The sequence below is a fragment of the Callithrix jacchus genome, chromosome 5, assembly GCF_049354715.1.
Source record: "Callithrix jacchus isolate 240 chromosome 5, calJac240_pri, whole genome shotgun sequence".
In the NCBI taxonomy this organism is placed as follows: domain Eukaryota; kingdom Metazoa; phylum Chordata; class Mammalia; order Primates; family Cebidae; genus Callithrix; species Callithrix jacchus.
Genome location: NC_133506.1, coordinates 106,892,502 through 106,912,159, shown reverse-complemented (window position 1 = coordinate 106,912,159; position 19,658 = coordinate 106,892,502). Strand labels below are relative to the sequence as shown.

Below are 19,658 nucleotides of genomic sequence, written 5' to 3'. Positions count from 1 at the left end.
ATATTTTTTTCTTAAACACATAAGATGTGATCCTACATTCTTAGTCCTGCTTTTTAAAATTAAATGACCAAGAAAAATACTACCTTAGCAGCAGTCTCTTTCTTTAACTGTTCTTCCAAACCGATCCTTATTTCCTGAAGACTGTCAAGCTGTTGAGACTTTTCTCTTAATGTGGACTCCAACTGTGAAAAAGGAAAAAGCTGAAACTCACAGAAACTCCCTTAGGGCCCCAGTATACTGCCTAAAAGAGCCTACAGCCTGGAGAATTACACCGAGACTCAGGCTACATTTGGAATATTACTCTCTTTCATCACTGTGGATCTCCTATGTATTCTTCCTGAACTATTCTTTCATTAGCCATTATTAGGCACTTACTATATTCTAAGGCCTCAAGATGGAGAACAGGGAAAACGGACATGGAAAGGATGAAGGAAGAAGCATTTAATTCTGCCAGAAAAGTTACAAAGGACTGAGGAGAGGACATTTGACTCCTATATTTTTACAGAGGAAAGACGAGGGTGACACGGAGGAGAAGATGCGGAGAGATACTCTAGTAAGAGGGAATGGAGGGCATGCATTAAAGATGCATGCAGGAACAGTGGTATATTCGGCTTGCCTACAAGCACAGCAAGTATGTTGAGAGCCACAGACTCCCAACATGAGGCGGAGAGGTGCTGTGAGGCAGGAGAGCTCTTGCTGGGCCAAGGATATAGACATGATCCTGTACATAAAGAGAACCACTGCAGGGCTTTCCACTAGACTGGGACATGATCAAGTTTATAATTTTGAAAGATAATCTTGATTTCAATATGGAGATGAATTAGAAGGGTACAGATTTTGGAGGCAAGGAAGTTAGGATGTTATAATAAGCCAGGTGAGAGTGAAGTCAACTCAAAAGAGTGGCAGCTGGAGTGGAAAGGATGCGATGTATTTAGAGCACTGGTCATTTCTTCTGGTGCAATCTCAGTAGGAAAGTGGAGGCAGAAGCAGACTGCAGCAGGTAACGGGGTGACTGGGAAGTCAGGCAGTGGAGATGATCAAGAATGGCAACAGAGGAAAGAAGAAAGACTGGTATACTGGGAGAGGAGTGCAAAGAGAAACTTTTTCTCTCTGAATGGGAGACACCTGAGCCTGTTCATGCATCATGGAAAAGACCAGAGCTGTGAGGGGACATCTGAAGAAGTCCAGAGATAGTCAGTCAAAGCACCTATGCAATGAGGCACTGTGGTCAGAAGCAGGTCAAGGCTGGGAATAAAAGGAGAACCTGTAACTGAGGAGTCCAGTAGCTGAAGGTGGCCCTGCCTCATGCCTGAGGAGTGAGGCCAGCATCTGCTGACCAACGGGGCTGACGTAAAAGTGACTGAAATTGCCACTCTGAAGAATGGAAGAGATAAAATTGAGGACACATGAAAGGCTGCATGAGAAACACTGGAGGCCTATCTGGCAGCATGAGCATGATGTCACCTAGTGGCATCACCAGCTAGGGACAGCAGGACTAGTCCAGGGTTCAGCAGTAGTCAAGTGAGGGCAGCAGCAGGACAAGGAGTCAAAGAGGGGGGCAGGTGTGGTGGGAGATGAGGGGAAGAAGCAAGCCAGTAAGATGCATCCTAGGGGAAAGCAAGCAAGCCATGAAGCTGTTACAACCAGGATAAAAGGGAAAAAATTGGAGGTCTGGATGAGATACTCAGAGGGACAGGCCTGTAGGATGAAGAGCTGGAAGGATGGCAGATTGTGGTCAAGGAACTAGGCTGCAGTGAGATGACACAGTTGGGCAAATTTCAGCCCAGTGTATGGGAAGGGAGGGCAGAGTGGAGGTCAAAATCTCTAAATCAAGGAACGATGAGGTCAAGAAGTTGAATGGGATTACTATGAAAGGTAATGATGATGTCTAAGAGGACTAAACCAGCTAGAAAACATGTAATGTTTTCATACATATTTCTACTGTACCTCTAAGCATATGTGCCATGTTATGACTATGCCTGGTCTATCTTCGCACTACGCTAGGCAACTCCAGGCTACAGACACGTTAGCCTCACCTCCTCAGTTTAACGTGGCCTGACACACGAGGCATTCTCAGTCACATCACCCTTACCCCATTGTCTTTCCCCCACAAGACAGAAGTTCCTTAAGACAGGGCCCATGCCTTAACTATTTTTTGTTTGTTGTGTCTAGCATAGAAGTCAATAAATAACCACTGGTTGCTGAAATAATTAATTTGAAACTCACGACTTACCTGTCCTTTTTCTACCTTTATTCTTTCTAATTCAGCTTTTAAGCTAGAAATGGAAGCTAGAAGAAAAAAAAATTGAGACATATTAGCTTTCATCTATTATTATTATTCATGAAAATTGTTTTAAAAGTTTAGACACCTCCAAAGGATGCAAACACATACTGAACACGGGTTGTGGGACTGCCTTCTCAAAATTATCACCAAGCAGTCAACATACTTAGGCTCAGTTTCATGCAAATGGCTACTGTGTCATAAACTACTTCTAGATCATGTATCACATCTCTGCAGGGAACTGCCACCCATCAAATCATGTTCCGCTGGGTCTGGGTTCAAGTACTGAGTCTCCTATATATGAATAATTGCCAAAAAGGCCACAGAACTCATAAACAGACAAGTTTTTGGCTGGGTGCAGATGGATCACCTGAGATCAGGAGTTGGAGACAAGCCTGACCAACATGGAGAAACCCCATAACTACTAAAAATACAAAATTAGCTGGGCGTGGTGGCTAATTTTTGTATTAAAAATTACAAAAAATGGACTGAGTCCTTACTAAATTCTTTCCTATGCTTTTCTGTGTTCCAGACTCCACAGTCACATATTACTTCTCTAATACAGTTTTACTTAATGACTCTTATTCTAAACGACATCAGTATTATCTTCACCTATTTCCTCTTTGCAGTTTTCTATTTCTAGCTGCAGAGTTTCTTCAAGATTTTCTTTTAAACACTGTTCTGCTTGTATCTGCTCTTTTAGGAAAAGTATCTCAGCCTTCAGCTTTTCTTCCACGTGGTCTGCTGCTGTCCGCACATTAATGATGTCCTCACGGTATTTTAATACCAATTCCCGCAGTGCCTGGATTCAACAAATAAATGATGATTGGGTTTGTGAGAGTGAAAGAAAATAAACAAACAAAAGATTTTCTATAACCAGAATTTCAGATGTTATTTCAATGTTCAAAAATTAAGACTTTGACCATTAAGCCACTTAGAGCTTCAGGGCAGGTGGCATGTCAGGTTAACATTCAGTAGGTTGTAGAAAGGAGACATTTTGGGCCCAGTAGTATCTTGAGGGAAGAATATGTGGCTCACAAAACTCTTTCATAAGAAAAAAAAAGGTTAAGTGACTTACAATAAGCCATTCAATAGAAATAATACCTTAGAACCCTCTACTATTACTTGCAGAAATTTGGGAGTAAATGAAGACAAAAAAAGACAAACTTAGTAGCAAGTGTCAACTAAGAGGATAACATTTATTTACTTATTCACTTATTCATTCATTCAAACATTTACTGAACATCTACCACGAGCAAAGTATGACCTTAGGCCAGAGGAAAATAATGGAAAGATGACTTCCTATGATGGTAAGCTGTATAAAATTTTATTTTTCTTCCCAAATTTTAGTTTTGTCTTTTAGAAATCATTCCAGTTATAGCCTAAAGCAACTCTAACATAAAAACAGGATTCTCAAATAACAATGCATATAAATTAAACAGTTTTTTAAGTTCCATAAGATTTATTACTGAGGCAGCTCCAAGAATCAAGGCTTACAAGACTGACTACATTCTTAAATGATTCTTGGAACTTTTTTTTTCTTTTTCTTGAGACGGGATCTTCCTCTGTCACCCAGACTGGAGTATGGAGTGCCAACGGCATAATCATATCTCACCACAGACTCAAACTTCTAGGCTCAAGCCATCTTCCTGCCTCAGCCTCCCAGGTAGCTAGGATTATAGGTACATGCCACCATGCCCAGATAAGTTTTCTTATTTTTTTGTAGAAACAGTCTCACTGTGTTGCCCAGGTTAGTCTCAATCTCCTGGGCTCAAGCGGTCCTCCCACTTCAAGCACCCAATGTGCTGAGATTACAGGCAAGCAAGCACCACTGTGCCCCACACCTGGATTCTTGAACATTTTAAAATCTAGGACTAGCCAAGTGCAGTGGCTCATGGCTGTAATCCCAGCACTTTGGGAGGCCAACACTGGAAGATCACTTGAGGTCAGGAATTCGAAACCAGCCTGGCCAAAATGGTGAAACCCTGTCTCTACTAAAAATACAAAAATTAGCTGGATGTGGTGGCACACACCTGTAGTCCCAGCTACTCAGGAGGCTGAGGCAGGAGAATCACTTGAACCCGGGAGGCGGAGGTTGCAATAAGCTGAGATTGCACCACCGCACTCCAGCATGGTTGACAGAGCAAAACTCTGTCTCAAAATAAATAAGTAAAATCTAGGAATAAAAAGTCTCTAAAGAACATAGAAGACAGCATTTTTTTCTGCCAAGAGAGAAAAATCTAACAGAGGTGGAAGATGGTAAAACAGTGATTTTCAGCTGATAGCAAAAGTAGATAGGCGCCCGATACCTTTTTTTTTTTTTTTTTAATTTGGACAGGGTCTCACTGTCATCCAGGCTGGAGGGCAGTGACACGATCTCAGCTCACTGCAGCTTTGACCTCCTGGGCTCAGGCAATCCCTCCCATCTCAGCCTCCCAAGTAGTTGTAGCTGGGACTACTACAAGTGTGTGCCAACGTGCCTGGCTAATTTCTTTTTTTGTTTCAGTAGTGTCAGGGTTTTGCCATGTTGCCCAGGCTGCTGTTGAACTCCTGAGCTCAAGCAATCCACCTGCCTTGGCCTCCCAAAGTGCTGGGATTGCAGGCCTGAGTCACCATACTCTCTTTTGATGAGAGCAGTCACCAATTCAGAAAGAAAAGGCAGCTCTCCCAAGAGTGCCTGTAACATGAGCTGAGGTGACAAGAAGTTGGGGAAAGGCGGGACACAGCAAGGAGCTAATGGCAAGGTAGACAAGTGGTTTTCTGTAAATGATGAAATAAAAAACAGTCGTGTTAATACATATATAGGAAAAAAGAATGAGGTCCAAATTGTAGAGGCTGGATCTGGAAAACTTCTACTAGTATTTCCTTAAAAAGGGAAAAAAAAAAAAAAAAAAACAGATACGAAGGTTGGATAGGACGGGCATGGTGACTCACACCTGCAATCCCAGCACTTTGGGAGACTGAGGCGGGCTGATCACTTGAGATCAGGGCTTTGAGACCAGCCTGGCCAACAAGTCGAAACCCTGTCCCTACTAAAAATACAAAAAAAAATTAGCCCAGCATGCTGGCACATGCCTGTAATCCCAGCTATTCAAGAGGCTGAGGCAGGAGAATCACTTGAACTCAGGAGGCAGAGATTGCAGTGAGCCAAGATTGCACTCTACTGCACTCCAGCCTGGGCAACATAGTGAAACTGTGTCTCAAAAACTAAAAATTAAAAATAAAGCTTGGATAAAGTTAAGGAGATAATTATGAATCTCTCTGGGAAACCAGTTTTGTAGCCCAGGTTTACCCAACCAGAGAAGAATGTAAGTAACCAAAAGTGTCATCTTTGGTTAGGCAACGTGGTTCACTTGAGGTCAGGAGTTTGAGACCAGCCTGGCCAACATGGTGAAACCCCGTCCATACTATAAATACAAAACATTAGCTAGGCATGGTGGTGGGTGCCTGTAATCCCAGCTACTTAGGAGGCTGAGGCAGGAGAACTGTTCGAACCGGGGAGGTAGAGGTTGCAGTGAGCAGAGTTAAAGAACCCACCACTGCACTCCAGCCTGGGTGACAGATAATATATTTCAGACAGATAAAATATTATCTGTCTCAAAACAAAAGTCTCATCTTTATGGACAGAATGATGGTGGGTAACCTTTCAAGTAATAGACACAAAAACATCATAAGCAGCCAGCATGGTAACCCCTTCAAACATTTAATTTCTGGCACACTCTCAATCTCGTCCCACAAAAATAACTTACAGATCTTTAAAACATTAGGCTATGTGAAAGAAGATGGACACAAAAGACCACATATCATATGATTCTATTCACAGGGAAGTCCGGCATAGGGACAGCTATACAGGCAGAATTAAATTAGTAGTTGCTTAACGTTAAGGGAGGAGGGGAAATAAGGATGGTAGCTAAAGGGTGAAGTGTTACTTTTCGAGTGTGTGTGTGTGTGTGTGTGTACTCGGGTCACAAGGAGTTACTTTTTGAGGTGACGAAAATGTTCTAGGCTGGGCATGGTGACTCACGCCTGTAATCCCAGCAGTTTAAGAGACGAAGGCGGGCAAATCACAAAGTCAGATGATGGAGACCATCCTGGCTAACACGGTGAAACCCTGTCTTTACTAAAAATACAAAAAATTAGCCAGGCATGGTGGTACGCACCTATAATCCCAGCTAATCAGGAGGCTGAGGCAGGAGAATCTCTTGAACCCAGGAGGTGGAGTTTGCAGTGAGCCAAGATCACACCTCTACACTCCAGCCTGGGCAACAGAGCAAGACTCTGTCTCAAAAAAAAAAAAAAAAAAGAATGTCTAAAACTGATTGTGACAATGTTTGCACATATCCGTGAGTACAGCAAAAACCACGGAATGGCACACTTTAAATGGGTGAATTGGCATGTGAATGATATCTGATATCTGGTATCTGAATAAAGCTGTTTACATAAAAAACATATGGTCATTTCAGAAAATACACTTGTTTACATGTTTTATCATGTGGAAATTAAGTTACCTCTATAGTGTCTGGGAGGATGAAGTCTTCTGCTTGCTGTAATGACACATGCAAGCTATGCTTTCCCTGGAGACTGTCATTATCTTTCTGTAACCTCACCAGCTCTTCTGAAACCTGTTCCCGTGACTGCATCAGCACTGCCTAAAATAGAAGTAGATACTAATCACAGCCAGAAAGGTAAATCCAGTCTGATGATAACTACACCAGGAAAAGACCAAACTAAAGGAGTGCTAAGGATGGAGGGGTATATGAGAAAGTTCTGCTAGAGTTAGAAAAAGCAGCACAGAGCATGTACTCTAAGACAACTCCTATTTCCTCATGGCATGCATTCAACGGAAAGCAGGGAGAAACAAAAAGCAATGTCTTCATTTCCCATTACCTATACATTTGTTCAAGCTCGGATCACTATCAATGGCCCAGCAGCCCCAAACTGGAAGTCATCAGGAGGATCTAAGCTCAGGAACCACAGGGCACTTGAGAAGCTTATTCTTAAAATGGGACATGATCCCACTTCTGCTTGTTGATGTGTAAAACAATTTTAGGTATTTCATATTATCTGTATCAATATAAAAGTTATTACAGCAAATCCAAGTAGAAGTTCTACAAAAGCATGTGACTCCTGCTAATCTGTAATACTAAGTCACTTACCTTAAGGGTACTCATAAATGTAAATTATGCTTTCATACAAAATTTGTTTTGCAGCTTCTACATGCTATTTTGTTGCCCACAGGAAATACAGAGAGAAAAGACAAAGACTTTGCCCAGGAAAAGCTCATAGTCCAACAGAGGAGAAAGACAAGTAAACCAAAAACTACTCTACAGTACCATAAAGTGTTATGACAGAGACTGGGTACTGCAGTGATAAAAAGACAAAAGGGTACCTAATTTAGGGCAGGAAATTGGGGAGAGGGTTAGAGAACACTTCCCAAAGGAGGCTATGACTTAGGTGCATCCTGAAGGACACAGAGCCTAGAGACAGGGAGTCAAGGTCATGCAAATGCTTTGGCTAAACCCCACTGGCTCTTATTTCTTCAGACTAGAATTAGCTGTGTTTTATGATCACTTTCAACCCATTTACAACAAAATCTTAGCATCACACCACCTTTTGGATATGAAATAAGGGAAAGAAGAATATGTATATATTTGGTTATTTTGTAAAGAGAAAAACAGAAGGTTAAGCCAAAAATAAATTTAAATGATCACTTATGAAAGTGAGTGGAAATGGGGTGAAAAGGATAGGGAATGGAAATGGAGCTAGCATTTACTTTTATACTTTTGATTTATGAACCATGTTCCTTATACAAAATATAAATCGAAAAAGAAAAATCAAATCTGAAAATACAAAGAGAAACAAATGGAGCTAACTACATATCAAATTCATAATACAAGCACAGAGGAAAAAAAATAACTTTTGAACATAGTACTTAAACTGTAAACCCTTAGCTGAGATACAGTCTAAGGGAAGAAAGAACTACAAAGAAATGCCGACCTTCACTTAGTAGATTTGGTGTTGGTAGCAATATTGAGGTAGTCACTCAAAATATTTTGTCCCTACCTTAACCAAGCGATCAAATTTAACATCCCCAGTATGGAACCACCCATCATTAATGTGCCTCATGATGTTATGAACCTCCCACTGAGTCATTTCATTTATGCACTATTCTTGCCAAAATGTCTAACCTGAATCAAATCACAAGGAGATAATCAGACAAATAAATTCTACAAGACAGCTGGCCTAAAACAAAGCAACTGGCCTGGATTATTTAAAAAAAAAAAAAGATCCAGATTTAAAGTGACTAAAGTGACATGACAACAAGGTGCAATATGTGATCACTGATTGGTTCCTGAATCAAAATATAGAAAATATAAAAAGGAAAACCACCACTGAAAAGTAATCAAGGACTTACTAGGACAACTGGTTAAATTTTAAGGATGTAATAATAGTATTGCAGCGATGCAGAACAACTCTTTGTTTTAGGAAATACATACTAAAATATTTATGACTGTCATGTCTACAACTCCAAACAGTCCAGGAAAAACAAACCAAAACATACATACATATACATCATATACCCACAGACATACACAGAGAGTCTGAGAACAAGGGCAAGCATGCACTAACGTGAGTTTCTCTTACTCATGTTAATTTCAACAAAATGGTCATGTATTCGAGTTCACAGGACCTCAACCTTAATTTCAACAATTCTCCAGTGTCGCAAACACTCATTTCAAGTGAAACCAGCTTGAAAAGTGTCTGAAAAGGCAGATGGGCCTTAAAAGACAAGAAGGAAAAAGATGCAAGAGGACAAAGGAGTGTAGGCAGCTCACCACTATGAAGTTGTCAGTATTTAACAGTGGTTGTTACACCAGTGTTATTATTTTGTATTGTCTAATTAGAGAAAACATATAAGGCACGGTGCGGTGGCTCACACCTGTAATCCCAGCATTTTGGGAGGACGAGGGGTGGATCATGAGGTCAGGAGCTCGAGACAAGCATGGTCAACATGGTAAAACCCTGTCTATGCTAAAAATACAAAACTTAGCTGGGCATGGTAGCTCATGCCTATAATCCCAGCTACTTGGGACGCTGAGACAGGAGAACTGCTTGAACTGAGAGGTGGAGGCTGCACTGAACTGAGATCGCACCACTGCATTCCAGCTTGGCGACAGAGCAAGACTCTGTCTCAAAAGAAAAAAAAAAGAGAGAAAACATATGAAACTATGGGTCACTGATTAGGATGAGATTCTCTCCAACAGAACAGGTCTAGGATTTAGGGATCAGCTCAAAAGCCATTCAGATACTCACCTAATAACAATTTAAAATGTACAATTACCATTCCACCCAAGGCTTTTTTTTTTTAAACCTGTCATCCCCGGGTAAGCAGCTTTGTAGAATCATCCCAGCAGGGCCATCTCTACTATAGTTTAGTTGAAGCCATCAGATGTAAGCTCCAACTTTGAGAAAAATAAAGCAAATGCAGCCAGAATGGTGAGGATGGAGGCCCAAGCCTGGGGAACTATCTAGAAAGGTTCCAGCCAGCCCTTGCTAATAAGACTCTGTCCCCATCCCTTGCAGGATGGCCTTCTGGAAGTTCCCCAGCATCACAACAGTTACATGTTTTTTTCATAACCCCTGTGAAACTAATAAGGTTATTCTTGGCCGGGCACAGTGGTTCATGCCTGTAATCCCAGCACTTTGGGAGGCCAAGGCGGGTGGATCACCTAAGGTCAGAGGTTCGAGATCAGCCTGACCAAATGGAGAAATCCTGTTGTCTCAAAAAAAAAAAAAAATACACACACATACACTAACACGAATGATAGCTTATGAGCTATAAAAAAAAAAAATTTTTTTCACAAGAAAATAAAATTATTTTTTTTTTTTTGTCGCCCAGCCTGGAGTGCAGTGGCACCATCTTGGCTCACTGCAACCTCCACCTCCCAAGTTCAAGCAATTCTCCTACCTCAGCCTCCTGAGTAGCTGGGAATATAGGTGCGTGCCACCATACCTGGCTAATTTTTTGCATGTTTAGCAGAGGTGTGGTTTCTCCATGTTAGTCATGCTGATCTTGAACTCCCAACATCAGGTGATCCACCCACCTCAGACTCCCAAAGCGCTGGGATTACAGGCATGAGCCAGAGCGCCCAGCTGTAATTTTTTGTATTTTTAGTGGAGATGGAATTTCACCATGTTAGCCAAGATGGTCTCGATCTCCTGACCTCGTGATCCGCCCATCTCAGCATCCCAAAGTGCTGGGATTAACGGTGTGAGCCACCATGCCTGGCCCTAATAAGTTTATTCTAAATAAATTAGCCATCCAGGAAAATCACAAAATGACTGATCAAAAGCTGCACCAGCTATGGCTCTCAAATATTTCAATTTTTTAGCTTTTATTTAGAATTCAAAATTAAATGCATGTCCATAGTTTATTCTGTTTAGGTTTCCCAAATCAGAAAAATAAGTTAAACAATGAGAAAAAAATTTTGTTTGATTAGAAAGTAGGTTTAAAAGGAATACTGTCTTTAGAATATTTTGTCCATTACTAATGTTCTACAGTCCCTGGAGAACACAATAGTAACTACTTTGGACAGGATGACAAAGTCATATGAAAGATGATGTCAAAATAGAACAAAAAAGGAATATATGTAACACAGTTATCATGTACTTAAAGTGTTAACTTACCATCTGTTCCTGAACATCCCTCTTTGCCTGGGAAAACCCCTGTTGTAACTCTTCAAGTAAGATCTCGGATGCTTGGGCTCTTAGGACAAGTGCAGAGATCTTTTAAAAAAAAAAAAAAAAAAGACACATACATAGAAATATAGTTAGGAAATTGGTTATTCTGAAACTAACTCTTCCATCTTCCATTATTTAGCGTCCGGAGCTAATAATATATTACTTCATGGTAACCACTCACCACCATTCAACAGCTATGTGCAGGTCTGCTGTATGCAAAGCCTTGTCCTTTCAGATAACACAAGGCAATGCCAAAGCCCCTGAGTCACATGTAGCCATACATTAACAAAGGGCATTCTACTGGTGTCAAAAAAGATATTAACTCATGTGACGTAGTTGTAGCTATTTTTAAAGATGTTCTTTAAAAAAAAATCAGGCTGGGCACAGTGGTTCACACCTATAATCCCAACACTCTGGGAGACTGAGGCGGGTGGATCACCTGAGGTCAGAAGTTCAAGACCATCCTGGTCAACACAGTGAAATCCCACATCTATTAAAAGTACAAAAATTAGCTGGGCATGGTGGCAGGTGCCTGTAATCCCAGCTACTCTGAGGCTGAGGCAGGAGAACTGCTTGAACCCGGGAAGTAGAGGTTGCAATGAGCCAAGATTGTGCCACTGCACTCCAGCCTAGGTGACAAGAGTTAAACTCCATCTCAAAAAAAAAAAAAAAAAAATTAATAAAAATGTGAAATCCACTGTGGCTCATGCCTGTAATCCTAGCACTTTGGGAGGCTAAGGCAGGCAGATCACCAGAGGTCAGGAATTCGAGACCAGCCTGACCAATATGGTGAAACCCCATCTTTTAAAAAAAAACATATATTCATATATATATGAAATCAGGCCCACAAAACATCACATATTTAAAGGATAAATGAAATCTTTTCTGAACTAGTTGCAATCTTTAACTTGCTACAATTCAAGCAATTTATACATGAGTAATATCAATGAATTATAAACTCCCTTGAATTAGTTTCAATGTTCCTAAGGAGGGGTTTATTTGAAAATTGATGAATCATACATAAAAATTATAAGTGGAAATGATTTTAGACATTTTAAAAATATTGTCAGAATTCTGCTTCCAAAAATAAAAAAAATTAAAGAATTCTGCTTCTAATAGTGGTGGATTAGGTAATATTAATCAGCCTTCCTATTGAGAATTAGAAAAACTGTATGAATATATATCTACTTGAAGGCACTGGAGAACTAACAAAGCAAAAAGAATCACAGAGAAAAGGACCAGGACAAGGACACATGAAGAGTGGAACAGTCTTCTAGAAGAATGTGCCACACTTCTAAGTAACAGGTGTGACAAACCTGACACTGAGAAGCCCAGGAGAGTGCTGGAGAGCCCCAGGATGAGGTGGCATAAGTGAAGAGTTCAGGTCCTACCTAGCAAAGGGATCCCTGGTAAACATCCTGCCCTTCGGCTTGGATCCCCCAAAAGGGCCACACCCTAGGGGAAGGGAAGAATTTTAAATAATCCAATCTTTGTTGGGGCACAGTGGTTTATGCCTGTAATCCCAGCACTTTGGGAGGCCGAGGTGGGAGGATCACCTGAGCCCAGGAGTTCAAGACCAGCCTGGCCAACATGGTGAAACCCCGTCTCAACTAAAAAAAAAAACAAAATTAGCCAGGCATGGTGGTACATGCCCATAGTCCCAGCTACTCAGGAGGCTGAAGCACAAGAATCACTTTAACCCAGAAACTGCAAGTTGCAGTGAGCCAAGATTGAGCCATTGCACTCCAACCTGGGCAACAAAGCAGGACTCTGTCAAAAAAAAAAAAAAAAAAAAAAAATCCAATCTTTATAACTTTATATCATCTCAATTCCTATAACTGGATTAAAGTGATTCAAGATTGTTAGTACCAATATTTGCCCACCTCTCAAGGAAAATGGCATCATACTAGAATTTATATTATTTCAACTATTTTTTACATACAACGCCCAACACTTAAAATGTGCAAGGAAATATAAAATAAGACAGAAAAACAGACAATAGAAACAGGTCTACCATGAATCCAGATATGTGAGTTATTAGATACCTGGCATGTTCCAAAATGTAAAGTTGACAGAGAACTAGAAATGATGACAAATAACCAAACGGAAACAATGAACTGAAAAAAATCAATTACCAAAATTAAAAATTCAATGGACAGATTTACAGATAAGATCCATGTGAAGAAAAAATAAATCAGTTGAAGTGAAAGATTTGAAAAAAGTAAACAAAGACAAAAAGATGGAAAGTATAGAAGAGAGGCTAAGAGACATGCAGATGCAGTAAGAAGGTGTAATACGGGCTGGGTGCGGTGGCTCATGCCTGTAATCCCAGCACTTTGGAAGGCCAAGGTGGGTGGATCACAAGGTCAAGAGATAGAGACCATTCTGGCCAACATGGTGAAACCTCATCTCTACTAAAAATACAAAAATTAGCTGGGCATGGTGGCATGTACCAGTAATCCCAGCCACTCGGGAGGCTGAGGCAGAACAATCGCTTGAACCCGAGAGGTGGAGATTACAGCGAACCAAGATCTCGCCACTGCACTCCAGCCTGGCAACAGAGCAAGACTCCAAATCAAAAAAAAAAAAAAAGGTAAAAAAGGTGTAACATATAAGCTATCTAAAGAATGGCCAATGGAAATATCTAATAGAACTGAAAAATAAGCCTGTGCAACAACCTCCTAATTTCACACCTTCTCAAAGGAAATTAGTCTCCATGTCCATCAAAAGACATGTACAAGAATATTCAAAGAAAACATACAATAGCCATAAACTAGAAACAACCTAAATGTCCCTCAACTGTAGTTGAATAAACAATTGTATATCCTAGTAAAAGAATATTCAAACCATGAAAAAATATCTACTGATATGCCAAATACTATGGATGAATCTCACCGACCTAATGATGGCCAAGACTAGACATGAAAGGCTACATACTGTATGATTCCATTTATATGACATTTAAGAACTAAAATGCTAAAATATAGTGTTAAAGTCAGCATAGTAGCAATCTCTATGCACAGGTAGGTAGAGTATTTATTGACTAGGAAAAGGCATGGCTATATTAGAAATGTTCTGTATCTTGATCTGGATGAAGACTACCTTGGTAACATTTTTCATATATTAAAATTTATCATATTGTATACTTGAGCTTTGTGCACTTTACTGTAAGAAATACAAGTTTTTGTTTTCTCTTTTGTTTAGAGACAGGTTCTTGCTCTATTGCCCAGGCTGGAGTACAATGGAGTGATCACAGCTCACTGCAACCTCTATCTCCTTGCCTCAGCCTCCCAAGTAGCTAGGACTACACACACAAGCCACCATGCCTGGCTAATTTTATTTGAATTTTTTAGTAGAGATGGAGTCTCGCTATGTTGCCTAGGCTGGCCCCAAACTTCTGTCCTCAAGCAATCCTCCCACCTCAGCCTCCCAAAGTACTGGGATTACAGGCATAAGCCACTGTACCCAGCTCAAGTTTTTCAGACACATAATGGCTAAGAATTTTCCAATTATGATATAAGACGTCAATTCAAAGATTCGAGAATCCCTATGAAGCCTAAACAGGGAAAGTATGAAGAAAAATACACCTAGTAATAGCAGAGTGAAATTGCTAAAAACAAAAGATACACACCCACGCAAAATCTTTAGGTTGGGCACAATGGCTCACACCTCTAATCGCAGAACTTCAGCAGGCTAAAGTGAGAGGATCACTTGTGCCCAGAAGTTCAAGACCAGCCTGGGTAACATAGCAAGACACCATCTCCATCATTTTTTTTAAGTCTTTATTTTTATTTATTTATTTTTGAGACAGAGTCTCACTCTTGTCACTCAGACTGGAGTGCGGTGGCACAGTCTCGGCTCACTGCAACCTCTGCCTCCCGGGTTCAAATGATTCTCCTGCCTCAGCTTCCTGAGTAGCTCAGATTACAGGCGCCCGCCACCAAACCTGGCTAATTTTTTAATTTTTTATTAGAGACAGAGTTTCGCTGTTAGCCGGGCTGGTGGTGAAACCTTGTCTCTATTAAAAATACAAAATTTAGCAGGGCGTGGTGGCAGGTGCCTACAATCCCAGCTACTCAGGAGCCTATTGCAGGAAAATCGCTTGAACCTGGGATGTAGAGGTTACAATAAGCTGAGATTTCTCCACTGCACTCCAGCCTGGGGCACAGAATGAGACTTCGTCTGAAAAAAACAAAACAAAACAAAAAATTAGCTGGGTGTGGTCGCGGGCATCTCCAAACACAGCTACTCAGGAGGCTGAGGCAGGACAATCACTTGAACTGGAGAGGCAGAGGCTGCAGTGAGGTGAGGTTGTGCCACTGCACTCCAGCCTCGGCCACAGAGTGACAAGAGACTCCATCTCAAAAAAAAGGTAACTCTGGGCAGAGCGCAGTGCTTCATGACTATAATCCCAGCACTTTGGGAGGCCAAGGCAGGCAGGTTAACTGAGGTCAGGAGTTTGAGGCCAGCCTGATGAAAGTGCATCTCTACTAAAAATAAAAAAATTAGCTGGGCGTGATGGCAGGCGCCTCTATTCCCAGCTACTCAGGATGCTGAGGCAGGAGAATACAAAAATTAGCCAGGTGTGGTGGTGACTGCTTGTAGTCCTAGCTACTCAGGGGGCTGAAGCAGGAAAACCACTTGAACCCGGGAGGCAGAGTTTGCAGTCAGCAGAGATCACACCACTGCACTCTGGCCTGGGTGACAGAGTGAGAGTCCATCTCAAAAACAAAACAAAAAATATAAGCTACCAAGTAAAAGTCATCTGCAACACTTATCACCAAAAGATTCTAACAAGATTACATAAAGGACACCTAACAAATCAGTTTTTAAAGACCAAAAAAAGTAAAATAGACACAATAGAAAGACGAGTATACGACCTGAGAAGGAATCTCTCACACACACAATAGCCCAATGGCCAAGAAACATGAAAAATGCTAAATAACTTCAATGGTCATTAGAGAAATGCAAACTAAGCCACAATGAAATACTATTACACGCCCACCAAAATGGCTATAATTAAAGTAACAAAATGACATTTTTCAAGACCTTGGAACCACAGGAACTGTCATACATTGCTAGTAGAGGTATAAACTGGTATAACCACTTTGAAAACTATCTGGCATTATTTGTACCCAAGCATTCCACTCCTAGTTATATATCCTGCAGAAACATGTCCACCACGCCCTATTCAAAAATTTCAAAGGAACATTATTCATAATATCCGAGAACTGGAAACAACTAAAATATCCATCAGCATTAATATGGATAAATTGTGGTATATCTGTATAATGGTATGACTATTCAACAATGGAAATGAACAAACTTACTCCATGCATCGTAAGTAGGAATACTACACTGCTGAATAGAGGAAGACAGACACAAAAGAACAGAAAATGAAATATGACTTCGTTTTCTAAAGTTAAAGCACAGACTAACCTAATGATATTAGAAGGTAGGACAGTGGCTGCCTGTCGTGAGGGGTTGTACGTGCAGGGGAAAGTGAGGGCTTCTGGGGTACTGGCTATACTGCCTAATATTCTACTGCTTGATCTCAATGGTGGTTACACAGATATTACTTCTGCTATGTTTGGTGTATATGCATATGTTTTGGTTTTTCATGTTGCTATACTTTTAAAAAGTTTTAAATAATTAGTATCTCTGTCAGCAAGTTTCTACTGCAGCAGGAAAACCTAACTAATACCAAAAAAAAGAAAGGAGAATCAGAACCTCCTGCCATTTACTGACCAATTATATCAAAAGTTATTTTTTAAAGATATGTAAAACAGGTATCACAGAATGATCAGTAAGAAATCTTTTTACTTGGGGAAAAATTAAACTGCCAAATCTTCAAGGCAAAAGAAACATGACTGTATTTTTTAAATCTTTTATTTGAATAACCCAGTCATCCCTCACTTACCTGGTGACTGGAATCTTCAGTGCTTTGCTTTATGAAGTCTTCTAGCTCCTGCTTATCTTTCATTGTCTTCTCTAACTGGTCATTAGCTTGTCTTAGCATCAGCTGTAGTTTTTTCACCTATATCATTTTAAAAGTCAATCAGAAATAAAAACCAGAATCCTTTTATAAATTTTTTTAAAAATCTACAGAATTTTTTAGAATATCTTCTCTTTTTCTAGGAAACACCATAGATCTTTCAATTCAGACAGAAATGAGATAAATGACCTCAAGAGACAACTGTACTGTGCTTTACAGTTAACAAATCATTTTTTACACTCTTCCCATCTGAAAACATTTGCTTCTTCCCCAGATCCTCTAGGCTATGACACTGTTTTTCCTGACTAGAAATCTATCCTCTGTCTCCAATCTACAATCCACACTAACACAATAAATTTTGTAAAAGTGAAATCACATAATTTCCCTACTTAAAATCCATAAATGCCTTAATGTTTTGTTTTGTTTTGTTTTGTTTTTGTTTTTGAGACCTGGTTTTGTTCTTGTTGCCCAGGCTGGAGTGCAATGGCACGATTTTGGCTCACTGCAACCTCTGCCTCCCAGGTTCAAGAGATTCTCCTGCCTCAGCCTCCCAAGTAGCTGGGATTAAAGGCTTACACCACCATCCCCAGCTAATTTTTGTATTTTTAGTAAAGGTGTGGTTTCACCATGTTGGTCAAGGCTGGTCTCAAACTCCTGACCAAACCACAGGTGATCGCCTCTCTTGGCCTCCTCAAGTGCTAGGATTATAGGCAAGAGCCACTGCGCCCAGCTTCAGGGTAAAATTTAAATCCCTTCAATCATCACCCCTCCTTAAGTGATGTCATCATGGCCTTCTTTTGTAGCTTACTCTCCCATTATTTTGTAACAATCACCTGCTGTGCCCAGCCACCTAACTACTCATACTTCCTAGAATACATCATTTTCTTCCCTAACTCTTGTTCTTTGTATAATCTTTTCTCTCCTTGGACATCCTTTCCCCACTTCTTTTTATGACTAATTTTTAGCCAGGCTTTAAAACAGTCTACTGAAATGTGTATGGAAATCATTTCCACACCACACTATCAGGGGCCCACTACATTAGTTTTGCAAATAGCTTTAGAACTTTATCTTTGAAACATCTATGAGTAAAGCACACAGTGTATGAAGGAACTCAATAGCAGTGACATTTGAAAATATGAAACCATCATTCTTATCTGCTTAAAGTTATTTTGAAGACCAAGGGAATCATCTTCATAACAACCAAAGAACAATTTGGAAATATAAGGAAAAAAGTATCTTTCTTTCATATACTTTTACAAACCTACTCTCATGAATTTCTACATTATTTCCTAAACGCCATCAAGGTACCCCATTATCAAACATTGCATTTGAAAAGGTACCGAAGATTTATCAATCTCGCATACCAAATCTCCCAAAGCTTAATTTCTGGGAACTTATTAAACAAATTTATGACAAGAAGTGAGCAATCAGCAATGAAGGACACAAATTCTGATTAATATAATATTCAATTAAGCTTTTATTCTGTAAGAGGCAATAATCAACCTTTTATCTCCCTTAGATCTCCATATCATACAGTACTTTCCATGTGTATAAAATCACTTTTAGGCCTTAGGCAGAAGCGACAGGATAGAAGAGATGAGGCAGTGTCTCTTTAAGAGCTGGGCTGACCTGTGCAGATACACAAAAGCAGAGTCCTAGCCAGCTCTCACTAAAAATGTAACCGCCACTGCATGTACCAAGTTATTTCATAACTTGACAAGATGGATATGCTTCATGATGTAAATGGGGCTGGGGGCCGAGGGGGAGGCAATTAACTCTGCACCTCCAATGAAAACTCCAATAGATAACAATTTGGCATATCCAGAAGACACTCACCTGGTCTCTTGTTTCCGCCTCCTGAATCTGAATTCCTTGTAACTGTTTTTCATAATTGGAACACATATCACAACGTCTACCAAGTTTATTTCCAGCATTATGCACCTGAAGGGCACCAAAATTACCTCTTAGGCAAAACAAAATAATTCCACATCAGGTACTTGAGGTACACGTAGATAGTCTCACCAATGGTACTCAAAGTAGAACATGAAGTAAACACTTTCTTCAGGGCCTTACGGCAAACAGTTACAATATAGGGTCACATACTAAAAAGTCAAACTCTCCAGTACAAGTATGATAGACATAATTTATCACCAAGAGGCACAAAACATCACATCTGAGGAAAACACAAAGCAGCCAAAAGGTACTAGACCTTGGAACTCACAGTTAATACTAACCAACCAATGGGAAGGAAAAACAAACAAAAACAGTGCTAAATCATCATTTTGCCAGCTCCAATTATAAAATAGGTATGAAACTAGTAAGTAGCACCTTCTCACATATGTTTTGAGACCATTGAGAATAGCTTCCTTCAGGGTTAGTAACTGTTCCTCTTATCGACCAATGGCTTCTTTAAAAGGGAAGCAGCCTGAGTCAAGGAAAGCACCAGAAGTTGGTTTTGCTACTAAGTCAAAGGGATACTTCAGCAACTCACTTCATCTTTCCTAGCCATTTTTCTCACCAGTAAATGGGGAATAACCATGCCCCAATTGCCTCATAAAGCTTAAAGTGATCAGGTATGTTAAAGAGTTTTGTAATCCATAAAGCATTATGCAAATATCTAAGTATTTATCTCCTAATCTT

The 19,658-nt window shown here is 40.2% G+C and overlaps 1 protein-coding gene across 4 annotated transcripts in view; it reads right to left on the bottom strand.

Moving 5' to 3' along the window:
* RABEP1 (rabaptin, RAB GTPase binding effector protein 1) overlaps positions 1 to 19,658 on the bottom strand; it is a 126,430-nt gene that overhangs the window by 4,937 nt on the left and 101,835 nt on the right. For 2 of the 4 annotated variants that reach the window (XM_035301082.3, XM_035301084.3), the window contains 7 exons: positions 18,855 to 18,959; positions 16,944 to 17,060; positions 10,970 to 11,068; positions 6,790 to 6,930; positions 2,894 to 3,083; positions 2,234 to 2,289; positions 84 to 182 (listed from right to left, as the gene is read on the bottom strand). In XM_035301082.3, the coding sequence (XP_035156973.1) occupies positions 84 to 182; positions 2,234 to 2,289; positions 2,894 to 3,083; positions 6,790 to 6,930; positions 10,970 to 11,068; positions 16,944 to 17,060; positions 18,855 to 18,959 (807 nt within the window). The remainder of the gene's footprint in view (positions 1 to 83; positions 183 to 2,233; positions 2,290 to 2,893; positions 3,084 to 6,789; positions 6,931 to 10,969; positions 11,069 to 16,943; positions 17,061 to 18,854; positions 18,960 to 19,658) is intronic. The other 2 variants (XM_035301083.3, XM_035301085.3) reach the window with 1 other exon arrangement.